The sequence below is a fragment of the Excalfactoria chinensis genome, chromosome 1, assembly GCF_039878825.1.
Source record: "Excalfactoria chinensis isolate bCotChi1 chromosome 1, bCotChi1.hap2, whole genome shotgun sequence".
Classification (NCBI taxonomy): Eukaryota; Metazoa; Chordata; class Aves; order Galliformes; family Phasianidae; genus Excalfactoria; species Excalfactoria chinensis.
Genome location: NC_092825.1, coordinates 49097532 through 49125175, shown reverse-complemented (window position 1 = coordinate 49125175; position 27644 = coordinate 49097532). Strand labels below are relative to the sequence as shown.

At 47.9% G+C, this 27644-nt stretch overlaps 1 protein-coding gene across 12 annotated transcripts in view; it reads right to left on the bottom strand.

Moving 5' to 3' along the window:
* RBFOX2 (RNA binding fox-1 homolog 2) overlaps positions 1-27644 on the bottom strand; it is a 155768-nt gene that overhangs the window by 77531 nt on the left and 50593 nt on the right. The window contains exon 1 of one of the 12 annotated variants that reach the window (XM_072326467.1): positions 26147-26495. The exons of 8 other annotated variants lie outside the window; for them this stretch is intronic. In XM_072326467.1, coding sequence (XP_072182568.1) covers positions 26147-26161 — 15 coding nt within the window. In that variant the 5' untranslated portion in view covers positions 26162-26495. Of the gene's footprint in view, positions 1-2439; positions 2876-26146; positions 26496-27644 lie in introns of those variants that run through there. 3 more of the 12 variants (XM_072326459.1, XM_072326461.1, XM_072326462.1) reach the window with 3 other exon arrangements.

The following is a 27644-nucleotide window of genomic DNA, read 5'->3' as shown; positions in this document are numbered from 1 at the left end:
ACCGCTTCTCAGTGAAACAGCCCCCTTTTCTAACCCATTCCGGCCTCCGCCTCAGGAGGTGTCACAGAAGAGTCCTCTGCAGAAAGGATGGGATGGGTTAAGTCCCTACTCATACACTGCACCCTGCCCTGCGTTGCCTTCCGCCGCCCTGCTGGTACAACCGCTCTGAGCTTGTGCCAGAGGACTGGGGATTCCCATCGGTCTGAAGCATCTCCTCTCCCTTGCTTGAAGTTCATCTACCTTTGCTCCTGTTTAACAGAAGGAAACACACAATTTCTAACGGATAAATGTAGGCAACAAGAATCACGGGTCCGTAGGAGTTCTGACTGCCCCCAACCCATCTGAACTGAACATCTAATACAGAGTTTCAAGAGCTTCAAGAACAAGATGACACTTGTTAACACTTGAGGTCTTTGTTGTCTTGGGCTCACCCTGGAGCCAACAAAGCAACATCTGATAATGAACAAGGCAGATAAAATTAATTGGTTGATCTGTGCCAGTCACCTTTCCCCCTGAGGACTGGGGTTCAAGCACTGTCTGATGGTCAAGCACAATAAGCTTGGTGGGGCCCCTACTTAGCTGCCCCTTTATGCCCTCTATAAAAGGGAACCGAGGACCCCAACTGCAGAACAGAGCGCTGAAAGCAACAAGAATGCACAAGCAGAGCTAAGCACCAGAGCCCAAGCAACATACTGCTTGGAGCCATGAGATCAGCCCTTCCTACTTGCTGCGTTTATTCAAAAAGCACATATTTAGAACACATCTAGATGCCAAATCTTGTGGTTCTCAAGGGGTTTAGTGCATCACAGGCACATAGATGCTGAAACTTCATTCCCTTGCTGTGAAAGTGGCATTACAGAATCTAAAGAATCATGAAGGCTGGAAGAGACCTCCAGGATCACCTGGTCCAACCAGCAGCCCATCCCCACCATGCCCACTGACCACATCCTTCAGTGCCACATCCACACGGCTCTGGAACACCTCCAGGGACGGTGACTGCACCACCTCCCTGGGCAGCCTGTGCCACTGCAGCACCACTGCTTCTCAAAGAACATTTTTCCTCATATCCAACCAGTGCTCACCTCAGATATATCAGATGACATTTGCTAGTTCCCATCATTCACACCCTACCAGGAAATGAGTTGGACGAGACCATTCAAGCAGCAGGTGATGGAGCAAGGCTGCTGAGATCACACCGGAGAGAGCACAACTAAGGAACTAACCTTCAGCTGGACCAAGTGGCTTATACATACACTTCCAAACTGGCAGAAGTGGAGAGAGAAGGGAAGGCCACAACCACCCTAATTTCAGTAAGTTTCAGGACTCTTTCTTTTGCTACGCCTCTAATTCCCTTGTACCGCTAGGGTGGAAGGAAAGCGCAGCCTTCGATTTTAACATCCCATTACCTGCATTTCTGTGCTGGCTCAAGTTTAGATGGAGCAAACCTGCCAGCTGGATCAAGGCCAGAGGGAGGGGGGGAAAAATAAAGGGTTCAAGTGTAAAGAACCAATTTATCAGGAACAAATCTTAACAACCAAAAGACACACTTCTGGTTGTGGAGCCTATTCATGTACGTAACAAAACCCGCAGTACAAGGTAACCTAACAAAATACCCTTTAGTGGCTATCTGAACTATCTCAGGGTAGATAATCTTCAGCTCGTAGTCTACCTTTCACATTTTCTGGATGAATTTGGTGCCTCTGAGGAGGAGGAATGCTGACACTGAATAGCCGAGGGCTGCGTGTAGAACATCATCCTTCACTTGGCTCCGAAAGCATTCGAGCCTGACCCCACGGCCTCTGGCTCCTCCAAGACTTCACAGGACAGCCAGGAACACACACGTGTGCTCCAAATATAGCCCCCTCCCCAGCAAGGCTTGAGCAAAGCGCTGCACCCAATTCCTGTCACCCTACAGATCCTCGCTGGGTCTCCAAGAATGGGAAGGTGACAAAGACTTTGCCCAAGGTTTTGTTGGTGGTTTCAGGGGAAGGAAGAGGAAAAGTGGGCAAGCAGCCGCTCCCGGTGGCTTGCCAGCCCCGAGGGACAGACTGCAGTCACACTCACAAGTCACATGCCCTGGACAAAGCAGCGAGGCACTTGACAACACAGCAGTTGGCAGAGCGTGACATTGCTGTCAAATCTCACCCCCCCACCCTCAAAAAAACAAACAAACAAAAAAACAACAACAACAACAACAAAAAGAAGTATTTTAAAAGCCAAAAATGCAAAACAAAGCACACAGGTCTCAAACACTGCAGTCCGGGGAGCTGAAGTGCCAAACAGGAGCGCTCGCATGCAGGGAGGCTCAAGGCAGAGCCTCTGGGGAGCCGAGGCCTGGCACGCGCTGAGCAGCGCCCTACCCAACCTGCGCACAGGCTGCAGCGTGCCCCAGGAGCAAGCACCGTGCCGCCGTACAGCCATCGCTCTCCTTCCGCTTACCTGGACGACTGGGTATTGATAATCCATACAATACACACCATACATAGCCAAAGATCCTCCAGGTGAAGGCCAAGAGGACGCGGGACTGGAGGCTTCAGACGCAAGCCTCCGTCTCTCAGCCTGGTGGGAAGGACTCTGGCAGCCCTGCGCAGTGCTTGGCTCAGGCCTCTGGGGCCACTCAGGTTGACACTGGCTCAGCTGAAAATAAAAAGGCGCTGCCTGGCTCGGCTCGGCCCCTCTCTTCTGGGATCCAGCGAGACAGCGCTCAACCATACGCAGCAGAGGCTCCTAAAATTAGAAATCCCGTACGGAGAACGGCCCTGGAAGCCTTGACCGCGCGGCGTCCTGCAGTGCCCGGGCAGCAAGTGGCACGGCTGCCGGGGAGCAGGGAAGGCAGGATCCTTGCTGCAGCCACCGGGGATGGAAGGAAGCAGACAGCATTTCGGATCTGAGGAGAGCATATGTTCTGGGCTCTAGGTGCGTCAGAGGGAACGCTCCCAATCCAGGACAGCGAAAAACATATGGGACCGCTCCTCCCCCAACCCCAAACTCTCCTTGCCGCCCCAGGCAGGGACAGGTGCTGGGATTAGCGCTGCAGAACCCTTTGGTGCTGCGGAGGGGGGCAGAGGAGAGTGGCCGCCTCGGTGCCTCGCGCCAAGGGATCTCTTTCGGGCTGGGTATCGGCTGACGCCTCGCCCTCACTCCACACCGGGGCTGGGCAGCTGCCAGGGGGGGAGCCAGGCAGGGGGACCCCAGGGCCAGCAGGTCACCCACTGTCAGCTGTCCCGCTCCCCCCAGGGGATCGGCGCTGCCCTGGGGCCATGGGGCAGAACCAGTTGTTGTGCCCGTTTTTGGAAGCGTCCCCCTCCCCAGCACCTTGTCCAAAGAAGTGGGCGCGTTCCTGGGGAGGGATAACTGACAGGGACAGATGCTGGGCTGTTCTGACAAAAGGCCAGCAGGTTCACCCAGCCTGGCTCCATGTGCCGGACGTGTTACCGAAATCTGAGAGCCCACCAGTGATTCTTAGAAGACACCACACGGACGGGGAATGAGCACCCACGGCAAAGAGTGTGAGCTGCTGCCCATGGCTGCACCGAGTCTACCAAATGGCCAGCAGCCCACACCTACACATAACTCCAGTTGTCCTCTGAGCAGGTGAAGCCTCCCTCTGAGGCTTCCAAAGTGAGAATGCTACAGTGATCAAAACGAAGGAAAGCTCTGCAAATCCCCTCTACTCTTTCTAGTGCACACTGTGGGGTGGTTTGTAGGCTGGGTGGGGTTTTTTTGTTTGATTGTTTTCTTAAACCTCTTCTGATCCTTAGTTCCTACATAGCCCAAGCTACTCCTACTTAGTAGCTGGGTACTACCTACCTGCTCTTTCCATGGCTCTCAAAGCCACTTCTGCACGACAGCATTCAGCCTTAAAGCCAGGAGAGCTGGGTTTCCTTCCCTCATTCTGCCCCCTTACTGCATTCTTGTGGTTACCTTCACTCTACTTCAGACACCAGAACATAAAAAAAAAAGAACTGAAAGTCTGAGCTCTGCCCTTGGCTTGCAAGTAAATTCCTTCCCTTCAGAAAGAGTTAATTTCTGTTTTTTTCTTTATTTATTCTTTTTTTTTTCCTTTTTCTTTTTTTTTCTAAGAGGTTATATTAGCTGGCGTGGTTTGCATGCCAGGCACTTCACAACATGGAGATGGGTGCCTAAACCGCAGCCTCTGACCTCTGCACCAGCAGGGCAGCTCCTGGCGTGTCCTCTGCCCCCAGCACCCTTTCTGCTGTGACCCTTCGCAGAAGAACATGAGCAGCAATGACAGTTGCCACCCGCTCCCATTAGCTTTCCTAGGGCCACTCCTAGACAAATTCGAGAGTACAAAGTGTGCCATTTTGTACTTCTTAAACACCACCAGCAAAACACTCCTATAGTCATTGTTTACGTCTGAAGATTTGAAGACAACAGAGAAATTAACTGTCCATAAGTAGGAAAGCAGCTACGCTTCTAAAGCTCTTTGCTGTAGGAGAAGGATGATTCCCAAACAGTTGTCCATCTGCCTATGCCCAGTTGACCCAGCCCCCATCTCACACCAACTTTATGGAGCTCACTTCCAGAAGATTATAATTCATAGTATTGTTTGAGTTGGAAGTTACCCTTAAAGGCCATCTAGTTTGCCTCCACTGCAAAGAGCAGGGCCACCCACAGGTAGATGAGGTTGCTCAGAGCCCCTCCAGCCTGACTGCGAGTGTCTCCAAGGACGGGGCATCCACCACCTCTCTGAGCAACCTGTTCCAGTGCCTCACTGCCCTTAATGTAAAAATCCTATTTCTTATACCCAGTCTAAATCTACCCTCTTCTAGTCTGAAACCCCCTCCCTCGTTCTATCCCAACAGACCCTGATGAAGAGTCTGTCCCCTATCTTTATTAAAGCCCCCCTTTAATTACTTAGATTGCTTGGCTTCCCTTCTTTGCCATCCCCGCAAGCCCCACCACAGGGCACAGACTGGATCAGGTTTCCTCTCAGCAGCCAATGCTCTTCTTTCTTCCCCCTTCCTGTAACCACATGTTCAATAGGTGTCTGCCCCTCATTCTTTTGCACAGCTCATTATTATGCATCCAGGCAATTTAGTATCTCCAATAACATCTGTTTATGAAAAGGCATTAATTTACAAAAACCCAGTCTTTTTTTCCACATCTTGTTTCTTCCACTCCATATTACTGCCCCAGGTTTTAAAAGCGAATCCCTAACTAAGTTAAAAACCTTACATTTATTTCACAATCCAATTTTTGTTATTTTCAACCGGGCCTCCAGGGAACAAACCATTTCCAAATCCTAGTGCAGATATCTTGCTATCTATAAATAACTGCCAAACGGGCACAACAAAACAAGGGGGGGGGGGGGGGGAGCAGGGAGTATCGCCCAACCTCTTGGTTGCTTCAGCTACAGCAGACACACGCAGAACCGCAATGCTTTCGAGATCTTAATGCGGATTTGAGAACTTTGCCTTTACCGATATTAGGAGACCTGGGTGACACTGCAGCAACAAGGAATCACGTCTCCCGTGTCCCAGAGAAAACTGCATTACACAAACCGCCAATATGTACACAGCAGGAATACCCGCATTTTACTGACCAGTAAAGAACTGCTGTCCATACAGCTGGTCTACCACTGCACGTTGACTCCCAACAACAATATTAGTCAAATATAAGAAGGCTGCACTCCATAATTTTATTCAGAGATAAATGCCCAACTACATTACCATATGACTTGCTATGTACATGTATTTCCAGTAACACAAGCCAGGTAACTGCGGTAAAACCATAGCCTTGCTCCTGCAAATGCTTACGCAGACAAAAAAATATCTCGAATTACAGCGATATTCAGGCTGGAAGAGACCTTCTGACACAAAGAATCAGATCAACTGCTACTATACATACATAGGTTATAACATAACCTGATCTCTTCCTAAGGTTCAGCTGGCTACATCTTAGAATCAGGTTCTGCAGCTATGCTTGCTCCCCTGGGCAAAAGCCTGCTCTAGAACATCACCCGTCAGCAGCTGGGGGCTGCGCTCATCTCAGGCTTAAAGTTATTCCTGAACAATTTCTGTTTGTCCTTTGTTCCTCTGCCAGTGCTGTCTTCTGCCTCAAATGTATTTTCTCCTTCCCTTACAATTAACCTCCCTGATGTATCCCCTCTAAACAAGCAGCTGTTCCAGACTTTTCTCACAACAGGCTTCCTATTCCCCAATCTCTGGAAGCCTTTTCTTCCACCTGAGCTAGCCTGCATTCATCTTCTCTCTTCTTTTTTGAATAAAAAAAGGACATTAGCCAGAACAAGATGGTTAGCAGCTAATTCGTTTCACCGATCCAGCACTAAACTGCACTTTCTTTTGCCTCCTTAGCACTTTCCACTGTAGCACCACCATCATGCTGTAGGATCTGTGCTACAATGGGAGGTGTCAATCCATTAAGAAAACAAATTGTTATTTTAAACAGATAGGTTGATCTGGCACAATCATGTTCCGATGGATTTGTGTTGTATTTTATCCCATTCTTCATTAGTGTCCTAGTCTTTAATTACTATTTCCATCTCAGATTTTGCATACGAGAGGCTGGACCAACAGGTCTGTACTTACTCAGGTCATCCCTCACGAAGAGGGCTCTGACGCTTCCTTTTCTCCAAGCAAATGATGCCACTCCTGATTTGATAGCATTAGTAAAACTTGCATTAGATCTGCAGCTTTGTTCTCTCACTTTCAGAATCAGGTATCATCGCTACCCATGCAGACCTGCTGCCCAGCCCAGCCCACACATACTAGGGCCCATCACATGTCTCTAACATGGCTGCTCCTACAGTACTTCCATGCCTGCCACCCATCCTCTGGGCCCATGATGAACTCTTTCAACAACACAAAAACATTTGCTTTTGTTTATATCTTACTTACAGATACGTGTATATATATATATATATATATATATATATATATATGTATCTTATATATATATATAAGAATATCCTAGGTATATCTAGTGATTTATCTATCTATTTTATCCTACAGATCTAATCTTCCTTAACTATATTGTCCTCAACACTGAGTGGCCCCACATCCTCCTTTCTCTCTCAGTGTACTTTCAGAAACAGTCACCCATTTTCTCAGTACCATTTTCAAGGTTTAATTCAGCCAGTTTTCTGGCAGTCCTCCCCTTCATCCCCACATTTCTCGACCCTGAAGACAGAGCAGGCTCTGATGATTCTTATAAAGTAAAACCCCCACCACCACACAGCTCTACGTTCAAGTGTCTCACTTTTCAATCCAGCTCACTGACCTCATTAAAGATGCTGCTTCACGTATTGAAGTTTGTACCACTATCACCCAGTCCCAAGTTGGGGACATGGCGGCTTCTGAACAGCTTGTTTTCCTGCAGCAGTCGCCCTGGCTATGATACATCCACTGCCTCAACAACAGACGATGCTACAGCGAAGAAATCTTCCAACCCTATTATTATTAGCAGCATTTGTTCTCCAAGCTATATCTGAGAAAAAAATTAAAGTTTCTCGTACTAATATTTATCTCTCTAATGGTTCTGGGAATAATATCATTTCATAGACTCGAGTCTGTATCTGAATCCAATCCTAGGAGAGATTTCAGCAGACTCTCAGGGCTCCCCCTGGGACCTCTTTTACCATTCTTCCCCACAGCAATTTTGACCAGGAACAGATCCTGTGTTATCAGTATTACCCTTTTTTTCTTCTTTACAGTCTACTGCATACAATACAGCCTATCACCTTTTACATCTCCCCTATCTGAACCATACATAATCTCGAATACATGTTAAAGTCACGATTACTACTCCTGCAGATTGATATTATCCCTATAATATCCAGTTTCATGTTCTGCACCAGTAGCTCTGGTTCCTCTACTTGCTATTTCTAATGCCAGGAGCCTGAAAAAAAAAAACAACCAAACCCTGTTGTGTTTGCATATTTACCGATCACACAGCTCACAGCTCCCTCTACTAACAGCATCACCCATCCAGTTACTGCTGAATTTTATTATCCTTCCTATAACACTGAATTTTATGATTTTCCATCTCCAACCAACCCATCACTTTGCCTAGAGACACTGTTTTACATGCCACTGTAGCAGCGTTTACCTCATTTTCCTCTTTCTGTGTGCTGAAGCAAGGCACGGAGATTACACAAGTTTCTTCCCAACGTTCTCAAAACCCAGGATTTTATTTCACATGCACAGCTCTCTTTGATGTCTGCAGACTGAGGAGAGCTTTTTGGAAAACACAAGACCACAGCCCTGGGCTTTGCTTTGCCTGCTCTCCTCCGGCTGCACAGAGCCAGCGTGCTAAGCCACAGTTCCAAGTAGAGTCAGACGGACACAGCCTTGTTATGGTCTCCCCGCACTTGAAGTGCATCCATGGTAGATATTTTCCACGGACATAATTTTCACAAATTGCTAAAAATCGTAGTACTGTGGGGTTACAGCCATACGGCATGGAGTCTCAGCTATTTTCCATGCCGTACAGTTGTTACACCACACTGATCTTTACTAAGGAAATTACACCAACAGTTTCATTTTATAAACTGAATTTATAAAATCTTTAGTATAATTCTCTGTTCTCCAGACAAATTAATCTAAGCCTTATCTAGTTACTCCCACTAAAGAGCTCTTACCTCCGCTGATTCTAACTCTTCATCGCTAGAAGCCTGGCTGATGCTCTTCCTCTCACCCACCAAAAATGGCATCTTTAACAATTAGCCAATCACTACATCTGCTAAACTGGGTCATCAGGGATCTGATGAGCAGCTTACAATATGTCTCTGCTTTTTAAAGACTGATGTAAATGTAGGAAACATGCCAGCAAGCAAGGATGCATTTTCTGGCTGGGTATGTACTGATTTCCATAGCAGCTAAATAGATCAAGCAGCTCAGCCAGCTCGTACCAGTGTTAGACAAACAGCACAAGGTACCAGGATTACATCTCTAAAAGCTGCAAGAGATTCTTCATTTTGCATCAAAGCAAGTCCCACAGCCTGGGCACAAAGGTTGCCTTTGCTCATGCCAGGTGAGAACTGCGCTGCAAAGCCATCACTCCCAGGCAGGGCTGCATCTTCTGGTCTTCTGGTTTGGTTGTTTGTTTGGTGTGAATAGGTGTAACTTCTTTTCCGAAAAGCTCCGTGATTGTTTTCTTCCAAATGTGATATAACCAAGGACTAGAACAAAGAACTGGTGACGGATCAGCTATTCAGGAGAGTAAACAACTCAGCACCAAGCCACCGTGGGTTTTTGCCAGTGAAACATGTTAAGCATGCTAATGCTCAAGATCAGGGATGAGATGCGTTAAGCAGAAATGGAACCAGCAGGTCTGGGGGATGAGGAGCAGCAGCAGAAGCAAACAGGAGTATGTTGGATTAGTGTAATAAGGACATCACAGAGAAGCATTTCAGTGTTCCAGTAAAGCCATAGGAGCCACCGCTTTCCCAAACCTGGTCTGATTAGTTAGTGTTACTGATTCTTCACATTCATTAGGATTAATGTTCCTAAACCACATTAGTACAAATGAAATTACCAAAAAAATACACTTTGAATCCAAGGAAATTAAAATCCCTCTGGCAAAAGAGCTAAGAAGCCCAAAGCTAGAGAGAGCGGCCAATATCGAGTTACACGCAGCGGAGAAGATAGCCCCATCACAGCGCTGCTCCTGCCAAGGAAATCTCTCGGGCACACAATGGGACCTCAGTCATTACCTTCTCTTGCTTTCATGGACACAGTTCAAGACTTTAAGACGTTCCAAAGAGAAAAATACCAAAGACCTTATTTAATAAAATGGAAGCTCTCAAATAGTTCCTGCTCATTTCCTTTCCCCTCAGAGCGCTGGAGATTTCCCTTTTCAATCATCTGCTACACATCCTCCATTCGCAAAGCAATGCGCCCTATCAAAGCGTTACGCTCAGCTTTCAGCTCCCCTCGCAATACCAACTTTAATATCTACACCTAGTTTATAAAACAAATTAAAAAGAAATAAAAACCCTTTCCCTATGACCTCAAACTACAGCTATTTTTAAAAAGCAAAAAGGATGGGAGGAGCAGTTCAAGGAAGAAACCAGAATCCAGAAGAATATCCCCAGCACTGATTGCAGAACTAGCAATGCCTAACGTGAAACCATCTGCACACACCTGCACAGTCAATACAAGCAACCAACTTTCCCAAGGCACTGTTCCACAGGCCTTTATGGCCACAGAGAAAGCAGCTGGAAGAATTGCATGGAGCCACAGACTTCCCAGCAGGTCTGTAGAGGGCTGAGCCCTTGGGAATGCTGTTCCAACAGTGATGGAGCCACGAGAAAGATTTTTGAGTTAATGGGAGCAAAGCTTCCAAGATATATGAAAAAATACTCTCACCTACCTCTGTAAAGCGTCACCTGGACCACTCAGACACCTTAGTTTCTAACATAAGATGGCAGGTGAGGTGGGGAGAGCATAAATTCTACTCCTATAGCCAGAACAGCATCTTTCCTCAAGCTGCAGCATCTGCATGCAGGTCAGGGAGCTCAGGAGACTTGGATGTCTTAAAAGGCAAAGACTCATAGAATCATTAAGGTTGGAAAAGACCACTAAGACCATCTAGTCCAACCGCCAGCCCATCCCCATGCCCACGTCCCTCAGTGCCACATCCACACAGTTCTGGAGCACCTCCAGGGACAGTGACCGCACCACCTCCCTGGGCAGCCTGTGCCACTGCAGCACTGCTCTTCCTGAGAAGAAACTCTTCGTAATATCCAATCTGAAACTCCTGGACAGACTCAAGCTAAGGCTTCAGGGACAGTGAGAGATATTTATTAGTGATGGAGTTTGTTTGCCTGCACCACTCCCAAAGGAAGTTTTGTAGTCCTTAAACCGATCTGAAGTAGCTGAGCAGCTAGGCAAGATGCACACTCTGAACTCGGTCATAAGATACCTGCATCCTGTTACTGTCCTCTGCTCTTCCCTGCAACACCTACACTTAGCTATTAAATATTAATGGTTTGTCTAGACTGGAAAACTAGCACAGTTTTAAAACATAGCTGCAAACACACTGCATAAGAGGACAGGTCAGAACTGAAGATAATTATTTCCTAAGTGCCACTTACTTTCAAAGCCTAAACATACTCTGCTTTAGGGAAGGGCATGGAAAATGGAGGCAGAGCCAGGACACCGTGTGAGCCTGCTAAAGTAGCACAGTGCAAGGCCTCTGATTACTGGAAAACTGGCTTTTTCAGTTTTTAGAATTTTCTTGCAGCCATCCAGTAGAACAGGATCATCAGCAAGCTCCAGAAGCCTATAAAATAAAGCATGAAAAAGCTTGGATCTTCCTCAAGCAGAATCCAGGATCCCCGAGTACCCAATCCGCACAGTTAAAGTTGTCAAGAATGACACAGTGAAGTGACAAGGGTCTCTTGATCCTGAAGTTAGATCAGTGTAGGCACAAACCTCTTGGAGCTAGTGAAACCTCACACTGATACAGATCCTGCTCGTGCAACTTCAGCTGCCAAACAAAGACCCAGAGTCTATTCAGGCAAAATTGAGATTGCCCAAAGTCTGACTCTTTAAATTATTACAGAGGAGAAATGTAAGGCGGTGATGAACGCTCATCTGAAGTTTGAAATATCCACTGTCAGAAGACTGTGCTCCCAAAGCTTACGTTTTAGGCATCATGCTAGCTAAAGAGCTAGCTCCCAGGAAGACAGCTTTAACAGGACAATAACTCACAAAAATATATTAGGGATTAAGTTGCAAAATAAAGCTGACAGCAGTCTGGATATACCAGCAGCACGCGTAAGACACAACTTCAACTTTCACGTCTACCCGCTGCTTTACACACATTACAAAGCAGGTTTTAATTATGCTGTCTTGAGAAAACACCAGCACATCTGAGTATGACACGCGACAAGCCCTAAAGGAGCTTCTAAAACCAGACAGGCTCCATCACTTCAGTTATTACCAGAGGCACAATATGAAGGGGAAAAGAAAATATATACATTTTCCAGAAGAAAAAAAAAGAAAAAGAAATACCCATGTGTTGGGCCTCTTTTCAAGGAGAACTCCAAGTGCTTGGCATTGCTTCAGGAAGAAAATAAGTGTACTTCTAGGCTAAGCCATTTGGCAAAGGATGTGATCGTAGCGTAGCTTTCTTTAGGGATCGCTTGTGTATGCACTGATCTTGGTAATGCTAGATGTCCATCAAAATGCTTTCTGCCTGTTACATGAGAAGCAAAAAGACTTCCAGATGCAGCATTTCAACATCAAAGAAGAGAAGAAGTTTCCTCTTGGTAGTTTAGACATTACATGACAGCCACACTGCCTTTCTTTATTCCTTGGGGTGGGGAGAAGGGGAAACAAAGACGAAGGATTCAGCCAAGAGCTCCACTACACTGTAGAGGCCTGTTAGATGTAGCAGTGAGCTCCAGATCCTCAGAGAACAGCTCTGCCCACTTGGAGTACAGATTTGCCAAAATCCACTTGGATTTTCCCTTCGCAGGCAGCAGCAGTTCAATGAGGCTATCATTCAGGGGACAACTTTTGCCTAGACGGTTAACACGGAGATCCAAAAGAGAAAGACTTAAGCCTGAGCATTTCTCCAGATCTACGTTAAGCCTACAAAAATTAAGGTTAATTCCTTAATTAAAAGATCTATCTTCCCAGGAATAAATATTATTAAAAGTCACCAGATGGTAATATCCGAGATACTCTCACCAAGTATTTTTAATTGAATGAATCACAAACGAGGGCTGCACTACACTGGAGATTTCACCGGTGGTGTGAAGAGGAACGACAGTCGCTGCACTTCCTGATGCTCGGAGGCGGCTCACCAAATAGACCCCTTGTGTTGTGGGTTGGAGCCAACATGTTTCACCTTGCCTCAGCCTGGGGCGAAGGCAGCACGTGATCAGTTATCACAGAGCATTTCAGTACAAGGCAGTGGCTTGCTCACATTGCCAAGCACTCGAGCCCTAGCAGGGAGGGGTTGGGTATGGGTTTTCCTCCCCCCATTGCTTATCGAATTGCTCCCATGTGACAAACTAAAATAGCAAAAGGTACTCGTGTCAAAATAAAGAGCGTCCACACATTATATTTCGCTGGTATTGACTGAAATTCACCCCTACCTTAGATCAGCATGGCTTCCCTATCGTGCACACAGAGCCAGAATTGGGAGGAAAGGATTTCCCAGGCAGTCGTTTGTTCTTTTTATGCAGGAGCAAAGGCATTCCCTACCCAAATTGGCTCCATCAGAACAGAAGAGCAGCTGCCCACACACTGTAACCATGCGAGCAAAAGACAAAACATGTCAAAAATATTATTTAAGCTCAACTCTTAATTGAATGGAAGTAAAAAAGAAATAAACAGGAAGCATGGGCTGCGTGAGATACTGGTAGGAACTGGGGAGCTGGAGAACACTGTGCAGGTAGGTTCCTTCAGATGCTGAAACAGCATGTCCCAAATACATCTCAGAAAACAGTCTGGAAGTGGTTCCAGCATGGCAGCATATAGAACATGACACCATAATCTGCATAGACCATTTTGTGAGAGAAGAATTACATCTGTCCATTCATTTCTGTCAGCCTCGATTTAAAATCTTGCATGACTGCAAAGTTGCAAGTGAATCCTGCTTTTTCCTCATCCCCATTAGAAAAAAAAAGGAAGGAAAGGAGGGAGGGAGGGAGGGAGGGAGGGAGGGAGGGAGGGAGGGAGGGAGGGAGGGAGGGAGGGAGGGAGGGAGGGAGGGAGGAAGGGAGGAAGGAAGGAAGGAAGGAAGGAAGGAAGGAAGGAAGGAAGGAAGGAAGGAAGGAAGGAAGGAAGGAAGGAAGGAAGGAAGGAAGGAAGGAAGGAAGGAAGGAAGGAAGGAAGGAAGGAAGGAAGGAAGGAAGGAAGGAAGGAAGGAAGGAAGGAAGGAAGGAAGGAAGGAAGGAAGGAAGGAAGGAAGGAAGGAAGGAAGGAAGGAAGGAAGGAAGGAAGGAAGGAAGGAAGGAAGGAAGGAAGGAAGGAAGGAAGGAAGGAAGGAAGGAAGGAAGGAAGGAAGGAAGGAAGGAAGGAAGGAAGGAAGGAAGGAAGGAAGGAAGGAAGGAAGGAAGGAAGGAAGGAAGGAAGGAAGGAAGGAAGGAAGGAAGGAAGGAAGGAAGGAAGGAAGGAAGGAAGGAATCTCAAACTTGCAGCCAGCTCAGAAGAGATTTGAGCAAAATACCAGAAGTGCTGCAGTGAAGAGTTTGGTGGATTTGCTGAGTGCACAGAAAGGCTCCAGAAATAGCACGTAAAGCCAAGGTTTGGCAAGAACAACACAGTTTACCCTGAAAGAAAGAATTGCTAAATGAATGGCAACAGTAGCAAAATGTGCCTTAATGCAGGAGCAACCCTGGGGGCTCCTCTCCTCAAGGCAGAAGCGCTGGTTACTGCTGTGGGTGTTACGGCCCCACTGTGGTGGAGAAAGAAGAGGTAAACTGAGGCCACGCCAGCACTTCGGTATCAAGCAGTCTTCACGTCACCTTCTGCCTCAGACTGAGACAAAAATAGCAAGAGGCGGGAAGACCTAGATTTTGTGTTTGTTTGCTTGGGAAACCTATTTATTTCTGAGAAAGCCGCAATGATCAAAGCCCAAAATTCGGGATTATTTTCCTCACGAAGTCTCAAGACATGGGCTCAGTAGTCTTCTATTGGCACGTAATGTAATGGCTAAAAATACTTTTCCAAGATCCAGGAGGACAGAATGAAGCCTGAAGCCCGTGGGCCTCCCAACCAGCTCAGAACAGGACAAAGCATCTTGAGGCTCTGCACTGCCACCACTGAGGGCCTCCTCTGGTTGTAGCACCAACATCATCTCCTCAGCAGCTTTCTGTGACCTCTGCAACTCACACACATTAATTCACCCTGACTTCAAAGAATCACAGAACCAATAAGGTTGGAAAAGACCTCTAAGATCACCTGGTCCAACCAGCAGCCCATCCCCACCATGCCCACTGACCACATCCCTCAGTGCCACATCCACACGGCTCTGGAACACCTCCAGGGACGGTGACTGCACCACCTCCCTGGGCAGCCTGCACCACTGCAGCGCTGCTCTTTCTCAGAAGAAACATTTCTTCATATCCAACCTGAACCCTCCCCGGCACAACTTGAGGCCATTACATCTCATCTTACTGCTGCCACTGTCTGTATCCACTCAACCAAAAGCAGGATGCTGTGAAGATGCTTTCCTGGCTCACATGAAAACTCTCCTCTCTGTTTTCTACCCCTATCAGGCAATCTTCACCAAGGACTCGGCTCATGTTTTCCGTGCACCTCTCTGGTTACACCGCGATGGAGCTGCTTGCACTCACAGTAATGGGTCTACCACTGCCAAAATTAACAGTAGCCCACTGCTATCAGCTTGGGTAACAGCAGCTCTTGAACCTCAGCCTCACGGGTCTCTTAGCTTGAATTTAAGAGAACCGCTTACCTCAAGCTAGGGATTTGTGCGTGGGCCAGAGTCAAACTAGGGCAACACTTAAGCTGCATCTCAAACTCACGCTGTAATGAAGCAAAAGCTGCAACTTCAAGCTCTTAAGGAGCACAGCAGGCACACCTCCTGCAGCTGCTCAGAATTAGACAGCTTCTGAAAAAGGTGTATGAATCTTGAAAATCTAATACAGCTTGGGTGTCTGTGACTGAACTCCTTAGCAGCAAGTCAAGCCGCAGTGTCCTCTTTCATAGTCATCATCCAGGCCTCAGCACAGAAATGCGAATGAAAAGCACAGGGCAGACAGTAATAGGACAAGGGGAAATGGCTTTAAACTAAAAGAGGTCAGCTTCAGGTAGGTTGTTAGGAAGAAATTCATTACCCATTGTAGTGAGGTGCTGGCACAGCTGCCCAGAGAAGCTGTGGGTGCCCCATCCCTGGAGGTTCAAGGCCAGGTTGGATGGAGCCCCGGGCAGCCTGAGCTGGTGGGTGGCAGCCCTGCCCATGGCATGGGGTTGGAGCTTTTAGATCTTTAAGGCCCCTTCCAATGTAAGCCATTCTATGATTATGATTCTATGAAGTTTCAGAATGGCAAAGTGCCAAAGGCATCTATGGGCAAAAGGCCTTAAAAATGACAATGCCATCCAACTGTCACAGACCAGTGAAACGCGTGGCCGCCATCGAGATGCAAAGAGAATGATGGCTACATAAAAAACACCACCACGCTCTCTGCACGTTCCGTTCCTGACTTACCTCCTGTACAATTACGGGATAGCTCTAATAACAGCCCCTACAAATCCAGCTGTCACAGTTTGCTAGTTCAGTGATTGCCCACTGAGATCTCATTACCTCGGCCAGTCCGTATGGCCAACAGCTCGTGCGGGCACGGCCATTTCTCAGCCTGGCCTCACCAGAGGCGTGCAGAGCGGAGGTGAGCACAGTGCTGCAATGATCAGACAGATTTTGGGGCCATGCAACAAGGTCACAGTGTAGGGACAAGAAGAAGGGAAACACCTGCTCCAGAGCTTGAAATGACAAAATACTTAAAAACCTAGAAAAATAATTAAACAGACTAATGAGCCGTGGAGCACAGGTCAAGGAATATACAAGTCCTCGGTGAGGGGAGAAACAAGGATGGGGAGCGGCTTCTGAAGCAGAAGGGAACCAGGTTACAGCTCTATAGCGGGGCTGTGACAAGCAGGGAGAGAAAGGGACGTGTCAAGAGGAGAAATTTACTCCAGAGCTTAAGGGCTGGAATAAGCATTTAGAGGGTGAACAAAAGGGAATGGCTGTGGTGGATCACAACAGGGAATGGGGTGGGACAGCAAAGCCTAACGGGTTGTTTTGTTATTGTTTTGTTTGTTTGTTTTAAAAGGGAGCTAACAGCAAAACAGTGGCAGCTTCAGAGGCTTTGCTCTGCTCCTCCCAGCTCGTGGGGAACCTCCCACCCCGCTGGGAAAAGGAAGGGATGCTGGGGATCCTGCAGCCCTCCCACCCTCACCCACGGCCAGGGGCGAGGGGGTTCCCATATCAGCGCCTCGGCAGCACGGAGCTCCTTGCACCGGCACCGGCCGCCTGCCCAATTCAGACCTGTAATCTCCCTCGACTTTGATTTAATGCAGCAATTACTGGTAATGTGGTTTGAAGGAGATAAATGCCCAGTACAGGGCTGGCTGGCACTGACGCTCATTCCGCTCATGATGCGAGAACAGTTTTAATTAAAATCCCCTTTATGATAAAGGAGCTGCTTGACTGGATGTTTCTGTGCAGCCCTGATACGGAGCCTCCTCCAAAGCGGATTAGAAATCAAAGTTTCCCCCTTCTCGCTACTGGCAACACACAAAAATATGGAACACAGTCACCATGTCACCCCTCTGCAGTTTTCTTAACCCTACAACTGCTGGGAAAATGCCCACGCCTCTGCTTCAAACCCATTGCCACCTCTTGTCGTGGCTCTAAGTGCTTTCCAAAAATCAAGCACCGGGGCTGCTTCAATTAGCATTAACACATCCGGAGAGCTCAAACCCCATGATCCAAAATCCCTTTCCCTCTCCCTGGTGTAAAGGGAATTAGCGTGGCTGCTCATGCCGCAGACCTGTCACTGCAATGAGGAGGAGATCAGAGCATTTTGGCAAGATGGGAGGAAGCCGGGATCTGGCCGAAAGGCTGGAAAAGCAGGAGGTTCTGCTGCATGAGGCAGAGCAGGGCTGGCAGGAAAGAGGGAACAGCCCCACGAGATAAAGGAAGAAAACCTGGCAGGGTGGTCATGATCCCAGTGCAGACATGTCCCAGCAATGATCTGTCAGCTCTTGATCGAGTTACAACAAATGGAGGTGCAGTTTTGGGTCAGTTTTCTCCTCTACAGTATAGGAAATACCAGAGATGAATACATTAAGCACAGCTAGTTTCTATTATTGCGAGTGCCAAGAGCAGATTGTCACAGTGAGAAATTGGCCTTGTGCATTACACAGAAAAGGCAGCTCTGGGTTTGGAGGCCAGCAGACAGTGCAACGGGAAGATAAAGAGTCTGGAGTCTGAATGCACATCATTTCATTCCTTAAGCAACTGGGTACACGTAAAAATTAAAAGGCTGACTTAAGCAGCTTGAAATCCTCCTTGACCCTCGGAATAGATCTGGGGTCACAGGACCATCCAAGCTTCTTCCCAAACCCCCCCCCTGAGCCTTTGCTTCGTTACCACAGGATTGCTCCGTATTCCCCAAAAGTTCCTTCTCTCACAGTGACCTGAATGAGACGCCATTCAGAGAAACCTCCTTCTTTCAGTTTTTTTCCTAGGTTAAAGTGGCTCTCATGCTCCATGCTTGCCTCCTCCTTCAGACAACACACTATCAAAAAACAGATGGGGAAAAAAATGGAGCCCTGAAAGGAACCAGAAGGGACTGGGCACAGCACCTCACCCTGTGGAAGTCAAAAGCATCCGGTCATGATACTGTCAGGAGCGCCCCACTACGGAACAGGACCCATAAAGGGCAAAAGCACCAGGTGGGAGATGGCAACGTGAAGATGTAATGGGGTTTTGCTGGTCCGCTAGGGGAAAAAAATGAGACCGAAAAAGGCCTGGTGTAATTAACAAGATTAAAGGGGGATTTAGGATCAGGACAGAAAAGCAACGGGCCAGATTGATCCTGACAGGATTAAAGCTAGAATCCTACTAAGAGTCCAGTGGTTGAGAGATCAACGCAATGTAATGGGATTAAATCAACATCAGCTTTTGTTTTTACACAACTGAGCCCCCAGTGCCCACAGTCTCACTGCTCTGGATATGGAGAAGAAGGATTGACGAGGACCCTCAATACTCTTCTTGGGGCTCAGCCAGGCTCCTCCACACTTCAGCCCTGCCACCACCAAGCAGAAGGCACCACCAAATCCAGAAATAAAGGATGAGAACCTGAGCGTGTAATGAGTGTTCCAAATGGCCAAAAGAGCCAACGATTCACTAAGTAACCGCTCCAGCCAGCTCTAAACCAAGTGGTATCAAGTGCAATGGGATCACCCTGTGACTGACGGTTGGGAAAGCCAGGAGGACAGTCCCAGCTGTATCCAGGCATGCTTGCAGACAGGCAACTGGATTTTGATATTGTCTCTTGCTGAAGAGGAACAAAAGGAGCAGTATACTCTGCAGAATGTATCAGCAAACACATTTAAGACAAATTATCGCGTGTCCCCATTGCACGACAATATCCAAGAATTACAAAAGTGAGAAAAGCCTCTTTCAGAACATATCGTTGGCGTTACAGCTGGTGCAACACATGCGGGCCAGCTGCACCTTGATTCCACTGCCCTGAAGTTTCCAAAGCTTGCTGGTAATTTGAGTTGGTAGCAGGGGGAGGGGAGTAGGGGGCCAGGACAAGGCACTTGGTTCTTTCTAGACATGTATACTATTTTGGAAGTTCTTATTCTTGTAGGAGAGAGAAAGCATGTATGTTTAAATTAGATGGTATCCATCACCACTCTGCTCGCTGAAGAGGGAAGGAGTGCTTATCACACACCTGTTCTCAACAGCTGCATTTGAGAGCCATGCTCCACATGCAAAGGAAAAAGCATTAAAGCATCTCATATTTCTGCAGCACTTCTGAGTCCGGAAGATGTTAAGAAACAGTGATTATACATACACTATACGCACCCCAGCAAAGTCTGTCTTCTTTTCAGCAGACACAGCGTTCTAGCTGAAGAGAAGCTTCCCCAGGACCAAAACTAAAAGACATAAATACCACCCACTACTTGACAGATGCCACCATGTCCTCACCTGTGCTGGATGTGCCCCTCCTTCTCAGACAGCTGGACAAGAACAGTAATTGGCATTCACTGCTTTTCCACAACTAAGCATCAGTCAAAATCTCAGAGTAATAAGCTGGGGAGCGTCACTGAGACAGCACTGACGGAGCTGTGCATCCCACTTACACTGCCAAAGAGGCCTTGCCACCTTCCCAGGAGAAGCTTTGCCTTTACTCAGAAGGGCTCTGCACCCCAAAGGTACCCTAAGGATTCAAACAGGCATCACCGCAGCGGCTGAGGACACGAAAGGAGGCTCTTGTGACAGAAATGAAGAGTTACAAAGCAGCAACAGGCAGATCACACCGCATGCATTTTCTGTTTCCTAGCCACACTGGCATATGCGGCTTGAGCTTTTTTCTGCATTTAAACTTTGTTTCAACACCAGATGATTGATAAATTATAACAAAGTACAGAGCAGTGTTCCAGTATCAACCGATGCCAGCTCCTTAAATCACGACGAATAATAATCCCCAAGAATATCTAAAAAACAATTGTCATCTGGTCAAAATATTTTCACATTATCATCGTCTTAATGTCCAAAATTCAATTAGAGCATTGTGTGAAGGACAGTATGTTTCACTTGGGTAGGAATAAAACTAACTGCTTTTGCCCTGGACTCAGCTACAGACCCAAGAACCATCTGGTAAAAAATCAACAGCATTGTGCAGGCAGCATATTAGTCATGAGATGTAGGACTCTGAGAACAATGAAAACTAAATTTGAGGGACAGACAAGGGGAACTTAATTACTTGCTTAAGCTTCTTCACAGCTCTGAGGAATCCTTAACACTTTCAGCAGCAGAATTTAGCACTGGAGGGCACAAAGCACACCCTCGACTGATTTCTTAAGTCTCAGCAGACCTGTTTTCACTTCCAATGTGGGACTAACCGCACTGCTCCAACACCGCACAGCCTGCCTCCCCAGCGAACATGATGCATCACCTTGTGCTACGGATGGGGCCAGAACCACCACACTACAGACAGGGCAGACTGCACATCCTCCTCCAAACTTACTTCCTAAAGAAAATATTTGCCTGACATCACAGCCTGACTCAAACTTCTGCTGTACCCAGAAGCCCTCACTGATGGAGCATGGGATCTCCTCCAGCTAATCACTCAAGTCATCTTGTAGTGTAGCAAACACACGTATGTGTCCCTAGTGACTGCTTAGGGCTTTGGCAAAAATGTCATCCAAACCCAGATCCACTCAAAAGACCTTTCCTGTATCAACACTGTAACCTTTGGGGCTGGGACAAGCGTGAAGTTCTGGCACTGCTGGAAGTAAGATTTGCAAACAAGCACCATGGGAAGTGCAGGAAACACAGATGTTCAGCCTCAGGTCGCTATTATCTACACTCTTCCTCAAACCTTCAGCTGGAAACCAGGAAGGCTGAGGTTTATTCTCTTATTCTCTGAAGGTTTCTTCTCTTCCTTCCAAGATAAACAGGCTGCTTTGTGGAAAACTAACTCACACAGAACTCAGTCCCCATCAGCCTCCCAAGACTTGGCCAGTTTTACAGCAAAGAGAGTCCCCTGTGCTCACTGCTGTTTGGACAGGTGGGAATAGAGCAGACAGGCAGAAGAGCTGCAGGAGAAATTCACACCAAGTCAGCCAGCCAAAATCCTTCTGATTCTTTTGTTTGCACTCATCAAGGAAGTAAATTCCTGAATATGATGGTAATGTGACAGTTGCTGATTTTACCTGTTTTTATACTAATCAGGTGCAGTGCGCTGAATGGCTGATCATGACTCCTAATCTCTCTTCTCTGAAGCTGGTAGCTTAATCTGAAATGCCTTCTCTCTCTACGCTGCACTGGGCTTTCTTTTTTCTGTAGTGACCTTGGCTTCTTCTGGGATTACAGGCCTGCAGGAACACAGAACTGGAAAAGACTGCCTGAATTATCAGCTCTAGTCCCCTAATAACACCGGCGGTCCCATTATGTAATCTCTTTCAGACAATCTTCTTTCTCCATTTCCCAAATCTCCAAAGCCTGTCTAAAACCCCAGATGCAAACAGATGCAAGTTGCTTTGTCACACTCCTCCCTGGGGAAGGTAGTGAGGATGTCCCAAAAGAAGCCGTGCACAGAGCAGCTCGGGTACGGAAGCAGTACAGGCGTGGTCACAAGGTGCTGCACCAAAGCTAATAAACCTTATCGAGCAGCAGAACTCATTATCTCAGTTGCAGCGCTGGACAAACAGAACTATATTACCTCAGGATTCAAGCTGCTGCATATGCATGCCACAGTATGGGACCACAAGGACTTGCAGGCTGGGGAATCAGCTTACTGGCTGCTAGCTCAGGGATCTCTGCATGAGCTCCATTTTACGATTTCTGAGGGCTTTCCTGCTCCGGAGCATGAATCTAAACCTGGTGTTTCTATTAGCAAGAAGTGCCTTTTGCCACTTTCACAGAAATCCACCCAGATCTGACCTCTGAAGAGTGCAGCACACTGGCATTCAGGGAAACCTCCCTGCAGCCCCCCAGCAGCTCCCACCCCCTCACCTTTCCCTGTGCTGACCACGCTGCATGCGTACCTTCACAACAGCTGCATGCTCTCCAACCCTCCACAGGCTCAGTTTATGGCTGCTGCATTTATTTGCCATACCTACCAAACAAGTTCCAGCCAAAGGCCCACAGGCACAGCCAGACTTCCCTCCCCAGGCCTGGCACCAAAACAGAACAGGCAGGGCATCTTCCCAGATAGCCGCTTGCTCTGCTGCTACCCAATGTGTGCTCTGAAAGCCACGCTGTAATGACCATACCTCTCAGGAATAAAAACAACAACAACAAAAAAGATGTGGCGTGAGGAAAAGCACGTTGCTAAGGCCCAAGTTTGGCAGCAGAGTTGGGTTTCCAGTCCCTTGGTGGTAAAGCTGATGAGCTTGGAGCCTAGGGGGAAAATTTATTCCAGTGAATGCAAAGAGAGGCTTTTAAGTGACAAAAAGGCAAGTAAAAGGCAGGTCAAGAAGAAAACCAACAGAAATAATTCAAAATGAGCTTGGCAAGCTTACTAGGCCTATTCTTGCTTCTATGGTAGATAATTAGTAGGTCTAGGTACGATATTCACTTTCATAGGCCTCCAGAGAAAGAAATCATTTCTAGCTGCAATAGGCAGCCAGCCGTCTCACAAACACTCAGCATGTCCTCTGCACATGGCTTTAGGAAACAAGGAAATTATCTATACCCACTATAATCGAAGATCAGAGCGACGAATCCAGCGCTTTCCTATCAGAAGCCTAGCAACAGCATGGACCCCCCCTACCTTGGTCTCTCCTGGCTTTGATAGATTCTGCTGCCTTTGAGCATGGGCGAAGGATGGTTGATAAATTGCTTGCTAGGGCTGCTGCCCCTTCCTTTTAACCTTTCTTGTAACAACAGACCTCTGACAAGGCAACATTCATACATGCAACTCTCAGAACACATCATGCTCTTTAGAAAACACTTGGAATGAAATGACTCTAGATTGTATCTTATGACTCACAGCACACGGAGATTCATCTGCTCATAAATGAAAAAAAATAAAATAAAATAAAATAGGGCTTTCTTATCCAGAAAAGTTGAAAGCTTTTCCCACACTCAAACCATCCTGCTCCTGGCTGCCTCTGCAGGGTGCTGGCTTGGTCCCCTTCCTATCAGCAATTATCCCATGGCCCGTCCACAAAATCAATGACCAGGAGCCTTTCTGAGCAGCTCGGGAGCTCAGTCGAAGGTGGTGAGGGAGAGTAGGGACAGGGGTAGATTTATGTGCTCCCCTATGAACAAAACGCTGTCAGCAAAACCAGAGCTGCTACATACAGAAAGAAGTGCCCACCTTGAATTTCAGCACTGATGATTGAATGCACACACTTGAACAGCCTGCGACATCAGAAAGAGACTATCAAACTGTCTCTGCCTCAGAAAGGCTTCATACAACTGCATCCCACACAATAAAAGTGTTAAGATAAATAGTCTCTCTTGATATTTAATGGCACAGCTAGTCTGCCGCCTTCACTTCCCGCACAATGCCAAGCATTAGGTCACCACGACAGATATTTAAGTTTCCCACTCTCCGGCTCCCCACAGCCCACAATCCCCTGAAGCCTCCAAGGCCCTCATTTAAAGCATTCTGCAACAAGTTTCACTCCAGGGAATACAGTTCAGCGAGCAGGAATGTCAGCCTGAGCACCGGATGCAGAGCTGGTTCCTTTTAAAGGATAAGCACTATAATCAAAGGACTGTGATGTTGCAGATAGGCTGTACTTATGGGTCCAGCATCCACGCCAGGCTACAGCTACTTAGAAAGGTGTGCTCTCCTCTAATTGTGTTACTCGTCAAATGTGACGGCATTCGGTATTGCAGAGGCTCTTTGAGGAAGATAATTCTGTAGTTTGCACCCCTAAGGGGGGAAGAAACATTACGGTTGCTGTGGGAACCTTAATTCTGGATTTCAAGACTTGCATATTTAAAACCTCAAATATAACTTTGCATTAATGTAGCTTCATGCATCGAATTAAGGAATGACTCAGTACAAATCTCTCTCCTGAAGTCCTGATGTCCCAAGGACAAGAGGCTCAAAGCAGCAACACAGCAGCGTGGGGAATGCAAAGGGGAACTTGCAATCGTGGAAGCAAGAAAGCAGCACAGTGGAAGCACGGCAAAGCTCTCACCATGCTAGATATGCAGCTCAGGGCCCCCAGTTGTTCCCATGGAAGGTTACGTGGCCCAAAGAGCTCAAAGCAGAAAGACAAAGAGGCATGCAGGAAGAGGTTCCTGAAAGGAGAGAGGAGGGGAAGATTCCCCGAAAGTAACAGGATAACTTGTGTTGGGAAGATCATACCCAGATAGCACAAATCTACTCATATTTTATAATTAACGTGGCACGCTTCCCAGATGATGCCCTTACAACCCGCTCAGCTATTCTGGTATTTAATGCTTCTTTTACCCATCTCCTGGAAGTCTAACTGCAATTCAAGCAAGGCACCAGCACTGCCCTAAGTCAGGGGGAAGCCTGCAGAGGGCAACTACTCATTGGAAAGTGACCCAGAACTCAATCCCGCCTTACGAACAGGGCTGCAGCACTTCATCTTTTGCCTCAAGGCCAGTCCCCGTGCTGGCTGACACTTCTGCTTCCCAGCAGGGCAATCATACACCCGCCACCAGCAGCAGGAAGAAAGACACCGGCCGGCATCCTCTGCTTCTCAGCCCGGTAAGGAACATCCCCATTGTTTACCACTTATCTCACATCAGCAGCAGCGTGGCTGAATTACTTCTTGGCTTAACCCACGCGCTAGTGAAGCACAAATCTTAGCCCAGCCACAGGGCCTGCCCAGCCTCCCTCGATAAAAACTGGCGTGCCAAGCCAGGGTCTGCCTGCAAGGTTGCGGGGGGAAAGGCAAAGAGGCGACGTGCCTGCCAGCAGGGCCGGCTGTACAGGAGCAAGCAACTGTGCATACCCGGTGCAGAGTCAAGTTACTCTGCAACAAAGATAGAGTGTGTGTGTGTGCGCGCACAGGAGGGAAGGAAAATCCTTTTGCCTGGGCTCCAAGGCTTGTTCTGTTGTTGAAATAAATCTGTGTTTGTTCCTGGCAGGGATAGGGAGTCAGGCTCTACGGGCAGAAACTATCAGGGCCCCCAGCTTCAGAGTTACAGACAGATTAAAAGAAAAAAAAAAAAAGGCCAAAACTTTGGCATTGATTACTTTTAACCTCCCGTATCTAGGTGAGGAGCCCAAGGGCAAACTGCTGATCTCAAGGGTGCCCAGAGCAGACAAAGCTGCGTGTCTGAGACAAACTGAGCAGCCCAGCTGCTGGCTGCTCCAGAGGAAATTCCAGTCCCTGCTCAAAGGCTGAAAATACATATGCTTTTCTGTATGCTTTTACTTTGCTCGCTGGATCTATATAACATTTTACACATGTTTTTCCTGACATTATTTTCCATATTCCACCAGAAACTTGAGCAACTGTGCCACTTCTGGAAAAACAACCTCGCATCCAACTTTTGTCCCAGCAGCTTCTCCCCCCGCCCCCGGATCACGCTGTTTCCCCACAATCACAGATCCTCTCCAGCAGGGCTCCTCCGCTACCTGGGCTGTCTGTCAGCAGCACCAAAAGCCTGTAAAGCAGAGGCGTATGGGTGCACAGGGAAAAAGGACACACAGGTTTCAGATGGGAGACAGCGAGCAGCATTAGATGGATAATTCTGCATGTCAGGCACCTGCCCAAAGCTGTTCTCTCCGTAGGAACTCAGAACTGCAGGAAAAGCCTGCTCGATACCCAGTTAGCAGTACATGCTCTACAGCTTTCTTTTTTAAAGGGGAAACTAAAGCCCGCTGTGTGTAGAGGCTGCAGAGCTAAGCTCAACCGAGAAGGCCGCTCGTGTTAGTGAGGAGCCCTTCAGCTTTCCATTCCTTATATGTGCAAAGTGTGCAAGCCCGCACACACAGCTCTCTACTCACCCAGAGGTACATCATGTTAGCCTGGGTCGCTCAAACCCAGCAGTGAGATGATCCAGGAACGCGGGAGGCACTTCAGGAAAAAGCTGTCGAGACTGAGATGGTGTTTTGTTTTGTTTTTTTTTTCTTTTAAATAAAAAAATAAAACAAATCCGAATGGCTCAGTTTGAGGCTTAGAAAGCGTCTCGCCTCCTCCTCCCCCCTCCTCCAGCTCTGGCTGCTCCGCGCAGCGCTCTCGCACTTAATCTCTCCCTGGGAGTTCCCAGCCCGTGTGTCTGCACTGGCGTGCACAGCACACACTCTGCATTTGCCTCCAGGGAATTTCTCTCTGTCATTCTACTTCTGAAAACACGATCTCGGCCTCGCAAGATTCTTGCAAGAGGCAGGGATGGGTGGGGTTTGAAATAAATGCAGCCCAGCTCCCAGCGCCCGAACGTGCTCCTTTAAAAAGAGGTCTGTCTGTGCACGGAGGAGGCAGAAAGCCATCCTCTGGGGCTGGGGACAGGTCCCCATTGCTCATAGCTTTTCCAGAACCCGTCCCCACAGCCTAGTGCTATTCACAGCGCTGCGTGCCTTCACCTGCCCCATCAGCCAACACCCACAATTTGGTCTTGGTTCTGAAGCCGCACTTAATCACCACCACCGGCAGGCACTGAGGGGAATCCTGACACTGAAAAACACAACACCGGTCACCCCGAGCCAGGCGAACGCCACCGCAGTGAGCTCGGAGAGAGGCAGCTCTCAGATAAAGGGGTTAATGTGCTTCTGCAGGTGGCTCAGCACGGCATGGATTTCGCAGGCTCGGCAGTGCCGGAGGGAAAGCGGCAGCTGGCTCCAGCTCCCCGGAGCGTATCGGGTGTCGTGCACAGCCCGGCCCAGGCAGCAGCCCCTCGCTGCGCTCCCACCCTTCTCCCCTCTCTGTGTCACCCATTCCTGCCCCAGGCCAGCAAGACCTGACAGGCCCGGCCCAGTGAGCCTTCAGCCCAGCCCGTGCCCAGCACTAGGGGACAAGTGTCACTTCTCATCTCCTTCAACAGTCACACGGTTCTGCCAGACTCGGGAAACGGGTTCTACGACCCCTTTCCATTCCCCGCTTCAAAATGTAGAATCATCTTTCCTCTCCAGGCTCCAAATGCTAAGTTAAAATTGGCCTCTTCTCAAATGGGGAGAGAAAAAAAAAAACCAACAAACGTGTTTTCATTGAGGCAGCGGTTTCCTTGGAAATGAGTGTTGAAGAAATATTTTTATCTCTGGCAAAGAGAGAGTGAGGGTGCTCTAACATGTGTCCCCTCCGCTCCTTTTTCTTACAGACTACCTGAAGGCAACAGAGCAGACCAGCAGCATGGATGCCCTGTTCCAGTCATGGTAAAGTGGGGAACAAGCGAGCTCTGCTCCCAGCCAAGGCCTGGCCTCAAACATGAACAATGCCAGACAGGCCTCTGCCTCTGCTCTCACCCCTCAGCACAGCAGGTCAGGCCCAGAGGTGAAAAGCGATGTTCCC